At 47.4% G+C, this 13,133-nt stretch overlaps 1 protein-coding gene across 3 annotated transcripts in view; it reads left to right on the top strand.

Moving 5' to 3' along the window:
* Positions 1-1,657: 1,657 nt before the first annotated feature.
* The window catches only part of SLC27A2 (solute carrier family 27 member 2), a 60,761-nt gene continuing 49,285 nt past the window's right edge, over positions 1,658-13,133 (top strand). For 2 of the 3 annotated variants that reach the window (XM_083412028.1, XM_083412027.1), the window contains exons 1-3: positions 1,714-2,266; positions 10,217-10,426; positions 12,831-12,989. In XM_083412028.1, coding sequence (XP_083268154.1) covers positions 1,789-2,266; positions 10,217-10,426; positions 12,831-12,989 — 847 coding nt within the window. In that variant the 5' untranslated portion in view covers positions 1,714-1,788. Of the gene's footprint in view, positions 2,267-10,216; positions 10,427-12,830; positions 12,990-13,133 lie in introns of all 3 variants that reach the window. The other variant, XM_083412026.1, reaches the window with a different exon arrangement.

The raw sequence follows: 13,133 nt of genomic DNA, 5'->3' as shown, positions 1-13,133 counted from the left end.
TTTTAAATGACTGTACCCACCCCACCCCTTCCTTATGCTGGTCTATGACCATAACAAAGATTTGATTTGATGATTTTGATTTTATCAACTGAAGACCAGACATAAGAAGCATTAATCCCATTAACACTTCTGCAAATCCCTTTGTTCTGATTTTAGGTTGCAATCCTATGCATAGGTTCTTGGGTGCAATTCCCATTGAACTCAGTAGTCTTTATGAGTAAAGCTCAACAACTTCACACACACACCCCAAGGTCAACAACAACTTTGGCTCGGTTTGGGGGCAGCTCGGGGGCCGGTTAAACGACCCCCATGGGCCGCTTGTGGCCCATGGGCCTTTGGTTGCCAACCCCTGCTTTACATAGTCTAACATACATTGAGGACAGAACCAACCAAGCCCTCAGGGGCGGCCCTACCATTAGGCAGAGTGAGGCCACCACCCACAGGTGCTGGGGGACACCAGGGCTGCTCCTCTGGCACTCCTGCTTCTGCAGCAGGGAAGATCTGTGCATGTTCATAAGGAGCCTACATTCCCACCCCCACCCCATGTGGTAAAGGACACTGTCCCATGGCCAGTACTGTGGGGGGGGGATTCAACTTCTGGTCCATTTCTGTACCAGGAAGAGTGAGGGTGCCATCTTTTTCTTATCATGCCTTACTCTTCGTTTCATTTTCAGTTTTGTAAAATCCAGTTAAAATATATTTTTTAGAAAAAAATATATTTGTATCCTGCAATTTTATTTTATTTTTTAAAAAAGGAATCAAGAGCAGAACAGGCAGATGGTAACAAGCAGTATGTGATATACAAATGACATGAGAAAACTTAGTATACCGTACTTTTTTGTATAACATTATTCTTGTTTATAAAACCCAATAATAACTTAAAAACAAAAAACAAAAAATAAGAGGTATGTTAAAACCGCTTGTGAAGGTGGATGAAGGCTGCAGCACATAAGATATCTACCAGTCGTCATGATACTCTGTTGTTGTTTAGTCGTGCCCGACTCTTCGTGACCCCATGGACCAGAGCATGCCAGGCACTCCTGTCTTCCACTGCCTCCTGCAGTTTGGTCAAACTCATGCTGGTAGCTTCGAGAACACTGTCCAACCATCTCGTCCTCTGTCGTCCCCTTCTCCTTGTGCCCTCCATCTTTCCCAACATCAGGGTCTTTTCCAGGGAGTCTTCTCATGAGGTGGCCAAAGTATTGGAGTCTCAGCTTCAGGATCTGTCCTTCCAGTGAGCACTCAGGGCTGATTTCCTTCAGAATGGATAGGTTTGATCTTCTTGCAGTCCATGGGACTCTCAAGAGTCTCCTCCAGCACCATAATTCAAAAGCGTCAATTCTTCGGCGATCAGCCGAAGAATTGACGCTTTTGATGGTCCAGCTCTCACTTCCATACATCACTACTGGGAAAACGATACTCACGCCTTTGGAATAGAGCCGTACTGCGAAGACTGTGTGTTGGTCAGCGCGCACACATAAAACAAAACAAACCCCAAACCCTGTTTATGGAAGGCAATCTTACTCGTGATCGCCAAAGAAATAGAAGTTTGAGACTCCTGACCTCCGCTTCTGGAGGAGACAGGCGGGCTGGAAATCTGGAGAGAGAAAGGGAGCGTGAGCGCGCGCTCCCGTCTGGCTGGCTGGACCCGCCCCTCGTTTGGCAGGAGCCGGTCACTTTTTGCGCCGGTAACCAGGCGAGGCGCCTCAGTGCGCTCGGCGCGCCTGGGCAGAGAGGAGCGACGAGCTGGCGCCGGGGGTCGAGTCTCCCCAAGGCGCCGTCGAGACCATGTTCCCGGCCTTGTACACGGCGCTGGCGGGTCTGCTGCTGCTGCCTCTGCTGGTGAACCTGGCGTGCCCTTACCTCTTCCAGGATTTGGGCTTCTTCTTGCAGCTGGTGCGCGTGGCGCAAAGGTCTCGCCGCGCCGCCTCGCGCGTCCCTCCGCGGACGCTGCTGGAGGTGTTCAGGCAGCGGGCGCGCCAGGCTCCCCAAAAGCCCATGCTGCTCTTCCGAGACGAGGTGTACACCTACGAGCAGGTGGAGCGGCGGAGCAACCAGGTGGCGAGGGCGCTGAGGGAGCACGCAGGGCTGCGGCAGGGCGATACCGTGGCGCTCTTCCTGGGCAACCAGCCCGCCTACGTCTGGCTGTGGCTGGGCTGCGCCAAGCTGGGCTGCGCCATGGCCTGCCTCAACTGCAACATCAGGGCCAGGTCCTTGGTGCATTGCTTCCAGTGCAGCGGCGCCAAAGTGCTGCTGGCCGACCCAGGTGAGGACCTCCTCTTCTCCTTCACCCCACCCCACCCCCCGCAGCTGGTAGTGGCTTAGTTGCTCTGTCACCAGCTCCTGCCAACCTAGCAGTTCGAAAGCACTCCAGGTCATAGCTGCCAACCTTCTCTTTTTTTATGGGAAATTCCCTTATTCCAGCGCCGTTTCCCGCTGCTATCCCAGATTGTTAGATATCCCGTAGACTGTCCCCGGGACGGGTGAGGCTGCTGATCCCTTATTTTCGAGGCTGCTGGTCCCTTATTTTCAAATCTGAAAGTTGACAGCTATGACTCCAGTGCAAGTAGATGAAAAGGTACCCCTGTTGCAGAAAGGTTAGTGGCGTTTCCATGCGCTCTGGTTTCCGTCACGGTGTTCCGTTGCGCCAGAAGCTGTTCAGTCCTGCTGGCCACATGACCTGGAAAGCTGTCTGTGGATAAACACAGTCTCCCTTGGTCTGAAAGCGAGATGAGCGCCACCAGTGGCGTAGAGTGGGGGGTGCGGGGGGCCGGCCGCACCGGGCGCAACATCTGGGGGTTAGGGGGCGCAAATCCACAGGTTAGGGGGCGCAAATCCACAGGTTAGGGGGCGCAAATTACTTGCCTTGCCCCGGGTGCTGACAACCCACGCTACGCCACTGAGCGCCGCAACCCCATAGTCACCTTTGACCGGACTTAACCGTCCAGGGGTCCTTTACCGTTTTTTAACCTTTTTTTAACGGCTGCCCACCTAGCAGTACCCATGCCTTTAGGGCCCCCGCAAGCAAGGATCAAAAGAAAATTACAACCAACCTTTTGTAGTTCAGCGTTACCCCACTAGAGCACTCCCACGGGACATCTTCAGATACGAAGCTTTCTGTGAGTTAGTGCGTTGTGCGTTGCCACCAAGCCCAGATCCTACTAGAATATTCGCAAGTAGCAGATTGGAAGCTTTATTAAAATGGTTGGTTGGTAAAATCAAGAATGTATTAGGAGATAATTTGTGAGGGCTCCTCCGGAGATCTCAACTGCCTAGAGTAGAGGCATCCACAGGGTTTAATCTGGCACTGGTGGCTAGAGTGATGGACAGGGGTGCCAACTTGAATAAAATATGGGAGGGGGGCAGGTAAGCCCCACCCTGATATAATGGATTGCATGATGTGTCACTGTGTACATAATGCGGCAATGCTCATGAACTCTGGGGGAGCCTTGGCCCTCTCAAATACAGTGGTACCTCAAGTTGAGTACTTAATTTGTTCCGGAGGTCCGTACTTAACCTGAAACTGTTCTTAACCTGAAGCACCACTTTAGCTAATGGGGCCTTCTGCTGCCGCCGTGCCACCAGAGCACGATTTCTGTTCTCATCCTGAAGCAAAGTTCTTAACCTGAAGCACTATTTCTGGGTTAGCGGAGTCTGTAACCTGAGGTACCACTGTATTTTATGGGGAGGGGAGGTACCTCAGCCCCTAGGAGTTGGCTCCTATGATGGTTGGAAACCCACTCAGAATCCCACAGTGTGACCTTGGGTCATGCGCACAATCTCAGCTTTAGCCCACCTCGCAGGGGTGTTGTGAGTTTGAGCTCCCAGAAGGACGGTGGAGCTGTGTGTGCTGAGGTCTTTGAAGGAAGAATGAGTAACCTGGTGTTGCACACCATCAAGTCACTAGAAAACAACTTTTTTCAAAACCAGGTTGAAGGGAGGGAACCTTGAAACACCAGTCTTTCACTTTTGTTGCCTCTGATCAACAGGTTTTGCAATAATAATAATAATAATAATAATAATAATATGTATTGTTCATCTGAGGTAATAGAGGAACAAGAAGCGGTCGGGTGCACATTTGAAGGGAAAAAATCCTCACGCTCACCATAAATGTGAGGTTCCACAAGATTATTCACTGTTTTGACAGCCTTATTAAAATGTAGGTGGCACTTTTAATCTGCTTCCTAATATTAAGCTTCATGCTAGGCAGCAGTTCCACAGGTGCAACCATTTTTTTACTTTGGGCATGGAGCATGGTGTCCCCTGTTGCATTTCTCTCTCGTGTAGCTGTGAAAGGGATAGGAGACTTTCTGGAGAAAAGAGGTTATTCCCACCGATAGGGTAACCTGAATACAGTGGTACCTCCGGTTACAGATGCTTCAGGTTACAGACTCCGCTAACCCAGAAATAGTACCTCGGGTTAAGAACTTTGCTTCAGGATGAGAACAGAAATCGCGCAGCAGCGGTGCAGCAACAGCAGGAGGCCCCATTAGCTAAAGTGGTGTTTCAGGTTAAGAACAGTTTCAGGTTAAGAACGGACCTCCGGAACGAATTAAGTTCTTAACCCGAGGTACCACTGTAGTTGCTGTTCCATATCTTTTATTAAGCTCTATCAGCAGTTTGACATTGGGTCAGTGTGAGTAGTGAGTGAGAGCAAAGGTACGTTTACAATCATGAGTCGTAGATACAGGCTCATTAAGAAGCAAGAATCAGTTATGACCAAGTATCAATATGACTTTCAGTGGCAAACAGAGGACTGATAAGTGGCAATCCAATAATATATATGAGAAGAACCACACAGAAATTTCTAAGCAGCCATCCAAACTGAGTGAATGGACAGTGAAATGTGAGGTACAATTCAATGTAAACAAGTGTAAAGTGATGCATTTTGGGACATTTCATTATTACAGTGGTACCTCGGGTTACATACGCTTCAGGTTACAAACTCCGCTAACCCAGAAATAGTTCTTCAGGTTAAGAACTTTGCTTCAGGATAAGAACAGAAATCGTGCTCCTGCGGCGAGGCAGCAGCAGGAGGCCCCATTAGCTAAAGCGGTGTTTCAGGTTAAGAACAGTTTCAGGTTAAGAACAGACCTCTGGAACGAATTAAGTACTTAACCTGAGGTACCACTGTATTATTATTATTATTATTATTATTATCATGTATATATGCCTGTGGGGTCTCACCTGGACGTGACTGATAAGGAATGGGATCTAGGACTCATAGTTAATAATTTAATGAAGATGTTTGCTCAGTGTGCAGCAGCTGTGAAAAAAGGCAAATTCCATGCTAGGGATCAAATTCCTTGCTAGGAATCATTAAATTAGTTATACAAGTCTGTGATGATTGCCTTGCCTCAAAAATGATACAGTGGTACCTTGGGTTAAGAACTTAATTCGTTCCGCAGGTCTGTCTTAACCTGAAACTGTTCTTAATCTGAAGGACCACTTTAGCTAATGGGGCCTCGCACTGCCACCGCACCGCCACCACACAATTTCTGTTTTCATCCTAAAGCAAAGTTCTTAACCCGAGGTACTATTTCTGGGTTAGCAGAGTCTGTAACCTGAAGCTTCTGTAATCTGAAGAATCTGTAACCTGAGGTGGTACCTCTGTAGTACCTCAAGTTAAGAACTTTGCTTCAGGATAAGAACAGAAATTGTGCTCCAGCAGCACGACAGCAGCAGGAGGCCCCATTAGCTAAAGTGGTGCTTCAGGTTAAGAACAGTTTCAGGTTAAAAACGGACCTCCAGAACGAATTAAGTACTTAACCTGAGGTACCACTGTACTTTGATTAGGGTCAGAATGTTAAGCGACATTTTGGTTCTGAGATAAGAGTATGGCTGAATCTTTGTCATTGAGCTGGAAGTGTCAGTTCAACAAATAAAAGTGCAAATACATGTCGCCTTGTATGCTGTGGCCTAGTGGTTAGAATGATGGTCTAGAGGGACGGGGGTGGTGCTGTGCTCTAAACCACTGAGCTTCTTGGGCTTGCTGATCAGAAGGTCAGCGGTTCAAATCCCCGCAACGGAGTGAGCTCCCATTGCTCTGTCCCAGCTCCTGCCAACCTAGCAGTTTGAAAGCACATCAAAGTGCAAGTAGATAAATAGGTACCACTGTGGTGGGAACGTAAACAGCATTTCCGGGCACTCTGTTTCTGTCACGGCGTCCCATTGTGCCAGAAGTGCTTTAGCCATGCTGGCCACCTGACCCGGAAAGCTGTCTGTGGACAAACGCCGGCTCCCTCGGCCTGAAAGCAAGATGGGTGCCTTTGACTGGACTTAACCATCCAGGGGTCTTTTACCTTTACCTTTAGAGTGATGGTCTAGGGCAGCACTAGATTTAGGGCGGTGTGAGTGGTTTCCCCGCACAGGGTGCTGAGCTGAGGAGATGCAAACTTGAGAAGATCCACTTGGGGTCACCAATTTTTGGCCTTGCATAGGGCGCCATGTTATGAAAGATTACCAAAGACCACCCCTGGGCTAGGGCCTGAGAGGCCAGTGTTCAAATTCCCACTGGCCACACAAAGCCTGCTTGCTCACCTTGGACCAGTCACTATCTCTCAGCCTAGCCTACCTCACAGGGCTGTTGTGAGGATAAAATGGAAAGCACAACACCTTGAGCTCCTTGGAGGAAAAGTGGAATATAAATACAGTGGTGCCTCGGGTTACATACGCTTTAGGTTACATATGCTTCAGGTTACAGACTCCGCTAACCCAGAAAGTGCTTCAGGTTAAGAACTTTGCTTCAGGATAGAACAGAAATCACGCTGTGGTGGCGCAGCAGCAGCAGGAGGCCCCATTAGCTAAAGTGGTGCTTCAGGTTAAGAACAGTTTCAGGTTAAGAACAGACCTCCAGAACGAATTAAGTACTTAACCCGAGGTACCACTGTAATAACTAAGCTTTTTTTTATAAAAACAAACAAACAGAATAGTGAGATTTGTAACAAGAATATATGCCTGGATACTATCATACAAGTTTAAACAAGTTTTGTTTGTTTTGAAAAGCGCTCTGAAAATGTTGGAAGTAACCCATTATTGGGTTAAACAACTTGCAACCTTAGGTAACGGTGGTAACTTAAAATTGGAGGCAGAAGGTGCTACTTGTTCCCTGTTAAATAGTTAGCAGAGATATCTTGTTTGAACATTAGTCTGCATTTTCTTGTAAACATGCCCACATTGCTGATATATCCATATCTACATGAGATAATGGATAATTATCGCTGTTTACTTGGCATAAAGTATGAGTTTTAAAGGGACGCGGGTGGTGCTGTGGGTTAAACCACAGAGCCTAGGACTTGCCAATCAGAAGGTTGATGGTTCGAATCCCCATGATGGTGTGAGCTCCCGTTGCTCGGTCCCTGCTCCTGCCAACCTAGCAGTTCAAAAGCACATCAAAGTGCAAGTAGATACCGTAAATAGGTACTGCTCCGGCGGGAAGGTAAACGGCGTTTCCATGCGCTGCTCTGGTTCGCCAGAAGCGGCTTAGTCATGCTGGCCACAGGACCCGGAAGCTGTACGCCGGCTCCCTCGGCTAATAAAGCGAGATGAGCACCGGAACCCCAGAGTCGGTCACGACTGGACCTAATGGTCAGGGGTCCCTTACCTTTACCTTTTTATGAGTTTTAAAATCCTACCTGTGGAAAATGAAGGATTAGACAATGACCTGAATTAAGAAAACAGAACTACAAACAAGTTACCAAGCAAGTTCATCTGATACATTGATGGTCTAATATTAGCCTCCCTATGCAAATGATAGTTTCTGGAAGGGCAATGCAATTCCTCCCTCCTATCTCTTATCTGTCCTTGTAATTGCTGTGACCCGAGAAAGAGAAACAATAGTGTGTGTAAATTATTTACTTGAGAGCATCTTCTGCCAAGCCAGAATCATAGGCTGTAAGCTGGTTGGTTTTTCCAAAACTCCTCTCTCATATTCAGAAAGGAGGTAAACCTAAGGTTGCTTGTGGGGGCTTCGATGGCTGAATGTTATTTATTACACTATTTTTATTTATTGTTTTCTTTATTAGACTTATATATCGTCCTTCTTCATGAGATTTCAGGGCGGTTCTGACCCCCAGATTCCTCTAATTTAGCTAGAACTCTCTCTTCATACATGCTGCAGAAATATTTTAGATGGAGAAATATTCAGTTAGATGGGCCTGCAGTGGTTACATCCAGACAGAGTTTTACCACCTCAGATTGCCAGCAATCAAATTAGAAGAATCAAGGATGCTATGCAGCCAGTCAACGACAGTGGTACCTCAGTTTTCGAGCATCTCGGAAGCCAAACGTTTTGCTTTTCAAAGGCCGAAAACCCGGAAGCAATTGCTTCCATTTTCGAACGCACCTCAGAAGTCGAACGGCTTCCGTGGCATGTTTTTCCATTTTCCCCATTGACTTTGCAAACCGCCCTTTGTGCCTCGGTTGTCAAACATTTCGGAAGTCAAGCGGTCTTCTGGAATGGATTATGTTCAACAACTGAGGTACCATTGTATATGCAGTGTCCACCTTTTAAGGTGGTTTTTTTGGGTTTTTTGTTTTTGCCTTTTACAAGATTTGGAAATTCTGCTTCTATTCTACTCTTCTGCTTCTATTCTGTTGATACATTAATAAATTAATTTTATAATGGAATGTTTTTAGAATGTTGGATTATTTGATTGTTTGATTATTTAATTGTCGTTAGCCGCCCTGACCCCGGCTTCGGCTGGGGAGGGTGGGATATAAATAAAATTTATTATTATTATTATTATTATTATTATTATTATTATTATTATTACATAACAACAAAATGTCCTAGTACCTTGTTCTGAGTAATGGTACTTATCTTAATGCTGTCTGGCATTTGGGTTTGGAGCTGGGACGCGGGTGGCACTGTGGTCTAAACCACAGAGCCTAGGGCTTGCCGATTGGAAGGTCGGCAGTTCGAATCCCCACGACAGGCTGAGCTCCCATTGTTTGCTCCCAGCTCCTGCCCACCTAGCAGTTCAAAAGCACATCAAGATACCACTGTAATAAATGCACGGGCGAAAATGCTTAAGTGAACAATGCTATGTTTAAGTGATGATCATGTAGGAGACAAAAGGGAAGAGTTCCCTAATAAGGATGCTGCCACAAAGAAGGCCCTGCTGGAGGTGACAACCGCACCCCTGAGCCATACACATCTGTGTCACCACTTCCTTTTTGGGGAATGCCTTCCAAAAAAAGAACCATGCTCACAGTGGCTTTTGGGCAGTCTTTCATGCAGGGTGGAACAGGAGCACACAGATAACCGCAGATACATTTTCCATGTCATTATGGGAGCCTTTCAGAAACGATGCATGAAAGAGGAAGGAAATTCCCTGGGATATTGCGTCACCCTCCCACTGGAAATATCTCACATACGCAGGTGGGGGTGGAGAACCCTCACACTTGATAATGAACAATCTCATGAGGGTCCTTCTAGTGACACACAAATCCAGGCATCGTGCAATTGCAGATTGTTAGGAAACATGCCGGCTAGCCTTTTTCCAGATATATCGTGAAAATATGACACCTGTGTTTCTGATACCTTGCAGTATTTTGCCTTCCTTTATGTGGCTCCACTAAATATTTGTGGAAATAAATTTGGCAAGATGTTTGGTGTGGACCCTGTTACAGTGGTACGTCGGGTTACAGACGCTTCAGGTTACACATGCTTCAGGTTACAGACTCCGCTAACCCAGAAATAGTACCTCGGGTTAAAAACTTTACCTCAGGATGAGAACAGAAATCGCACGGTGGCAGCGGGAGGCCCCATTAGCTAAAGTGGTACCTCAGGTTAAGAAAAGTTTCAGGTTAAGAACGGACCTCCAGAACGAATTAAGTTCTTAACCTGAGGTACCACTGTGTATGTGAGTGGCATTTAACTGTAACTTGATGAGCTGCATTCTCCTTTTCACCAAAAGCTGATCTCCCACGTAGCTTGCAGGTTTTGTTCCGTGCTATTTGTTCCGCCATTGTGAAAATGAGCAACGGCACATGACTTTTCTGAGGTTTCAAAGCTACACCTCCTGAAATTCCCTCCTTCTACACAACTCTTTTCTTTTTCCTTTCCTTTCTTTCTTTTTTCTTTTTTTCAATCTGGCCATGCTGTGAAGAGCACTGCAAAAACATTTCAGAGTAAAACACCACAGCACAAAACTTTATTGAATAATGGGCCTTTCCCCCCTTCAAGTAACCATTTCTTCTCTCTTCCTTAAAGAATTAGCATCAGCCATTGAAGAAGTGCTTCCAGTCCTGAAGGAAGAGAATGTGACTATCTATTACTTAAGCAGGACCTCCGAGACAGAGGGGATCGACAGTTTCATTGACAAAATGGATGCTGCTTCAGATGAGCCTATTCCAGTGTCCTGGAGATCAAATGTCACTTTTAAAAGTCCTGCCCTGTACATATATACCTCTGGGACTACAGGTACAGTAATAAAAAAACCCCCACAAATTAGGGGTTCCTTGGTCAACCCTATGCAGAAATAAGTCCTGTTTAGTTCAGTGGGACTGATTTCCAGGGAACTGGGTGTACAAAATTGCAGCTGGCTTATTTTATTCACTGGCTGGTTTTAAAATATCTTATGAGGAAATCTAATTGACATATTGCAAAACTTCACTGAAAGTGCCTGAGGAAAAGGACAGAGTCTCCAAGGTGTCTGAAACTTGGGAGACAAAACTGTAGCTGTGTATTAAGCAATGTGGTAGTTTGCATACAAAAGCATATGTAAGGCATGGGCGTAGCTGAGTGGGGTCAGGAAGGGCAGTGGCGTAGCGTGGGTTGTCAGCACCCGGGGCAAGGCAAGTAATTTGTGCCCCCCCCCCCCCGCTGCACTGTCCCTCCCCCAGATAGTCCCTCGCTCTCTCCTCACCGCACCGCACGCCTGGCACCCTCCCCTCCGCAGTGGGCGGCGACCCGGCGGCTCGGATCGGATTCGCACAGCCAGCACTGCAGTGAGAGAGAGTGAGCCAGGGAGGGGCAGAGAGCTGCGAGTGCGAGCGCCCCCCCCCGATGTTGCGCCCGGTGCGGCCAGCCCCCCCTGCACCCCCCACGCTACGCCACTGAGGAAGGGGCAGCTGCCCCCCCCCCAAATCAGTAAAAATACATAGCTAACTGAGGTTTTGCCCCCTGCCCCAACAAAAGGCCTGCCCTCCCCCTCAACAAAAATCCTGGCTACGTCCATGGATGTGGGACTGCTCTACTATCAAAAGAGAGCATTGATGGTTTTTTTAGTGGCTTTTGTTGGATGAAAAAAAACAGTAATACCCCAGGCTGGATCCAAGCTAAGTTGGCTACATTTTAGTCCCACTGAAAACAACCGACAAACGTTAATTATGACTATCTGTTCAGTTCCCAAAGTTGTTTAACAATCAATCTTCTCAGGAAATCCTGGAAGTGGCATAGGAGCCGCCTAACAACTTGAGGCACCCTGAACAAACTACAGCTCCCAGAATTATTTGGGGGAAGCCACAACTGTTTAAAGTGGCATTATGGTGCTTTAAGGACGAGGGTGGCACTGTGGGTTAAACCACAGAGCCTAGGACTTGCTGATCAGAAGGTTGGAGGTTTGAATCCCTACAACGGGGTGAGTTCCCGTTGCTTGGTCCCTGCTCCTGCCAACCTAGCAGTTTGAAAGCATGTCCAAGTACAAGTAGATAAATAGGTACCACTCTGGCGGGAAGGTAAACGGCGTTTCCGTGCGCTGCTCTGGTTCACCAGAAGCAGCTTAGTCATGCTGGCCACATGACCCAGAAGCTGTACGCCAGCTCCCTTGGCCAGTAAAGTGAGATGAGCGCCACAACCCCAGAGTCGGTCACGACTGGACCTAATGGTCAGGGGTCCCTTAACTTTACTATGGTGCTTTAAATGCATGTGGCGAATGTGTCCCAACTTAGCCTTCTCCCTAATATGAGAGTTTTTTTGTTTGTTCGTTACACAAACATAGATTTTAAGAATTAGGATAAGGTGCAGGAGATGAATTGGCATATAAAGCCTTCTCTGGTTATTAGAGGTTTGGAAATCGTTATAGTAGGTTCATAGATGTCATTGCCCTGTACAATGGTACCTTGGAAGTCGAACAGAATCTGTTCCAGAAGTATGTTCGACTTCCAAAGTGTTCGGAAGCCAAGGCGTGGCTTCCAATTGGCTGCAGGAAGCTGCTGCAGCCAATCGGAAGCCGTGGAAGCCCCATGAGACGTTCGAGTTCAAAAGAACACTCATTTCCTGGTTAGTGGCGTTCAGGAGTCAAAATGTTTGACTCGCAAGCATAGCTGTCAACTTACAGATTTGAAAATAAGGGACCAGCAGCCTCAAAAATAAGGGATCAGCAGCCAAAATAAGGGATTTTCCCAGCACAGGTATGTTCAACTTCTGAGCCAAACGAAGCCTCAAGAGGTGGTTCCCACAGTGCAGCAACCCGGAAAAGGGGATGCAGCAAGGAAAACCACATCACCTCTCCGCTGGGAAGCGCTGAGCAAAGGCGAGTCCCCAGGCAACGCGGCCAATTTGATCGGCACAAGGCATGCAAGTTCCACCCCCCAGTCGTTCTTAGACTCCTTATTGAGTGAGCAACGCAGCCAGGCAACACAGTTGGAGCCTCCCACCTCCCTGGCCGGCAGGGAGGGAGGGAGAGGAGCTGCTTCCTTTGAAACCTGGGAAATTTAAGGGACATCATCAATAAGGGACAGCAGCAGGACACGGCGCTGGGATAAGGGAGTTTCCCGCCAAATAAGGGACGGTTGACAGCTATGCTCGCAAGGTGTTCGGGATCCAAGGTACGACTGTTCTTGTTTCCCGTCTAATGAAAAACAAAACTTTTCTCTTCACACAGGTCTCCCGAAAGCTGCGTTGATTACCCATGAACGCACATTATTGGCCTGTGGTCTGATCATTGCCAGCGGTGTTACTTCAGCTGATGTTATCTATACCGCTCTGCCGCTCTATCATAGTGCTGCCCTTTTAATTGGGCTACATGGCTGCATCCTGCAAGGTAAGCGGGGCTTAGTTGGATTAATAACTTGACTTTGTTTTGGAAAGCATGTTCTCCTTCATGGAGAGCATGTGTTGCGGTGGGGTCTTACAAGACATCCCACTGTTGTGGGCGGGTAAAGGTAGTTGGCCACCATTGCAACTG

Source organism: Podarcis tiliguerta (genome assembly GCF_965153285.1).
Source record: "Podarcis tiliguerta genome assembly, chromosome: 14".
NCBI lineage: Eukaryota > Metazoa > Chordata > Lepidosauria > Squamata > Lacertidae > Podarcis > Podarcis tiliguerta.
Note: the sequence above shows the minus strand (reverse complement) of the source record. Positions and strands in the feature narration are given on the sequence as shown.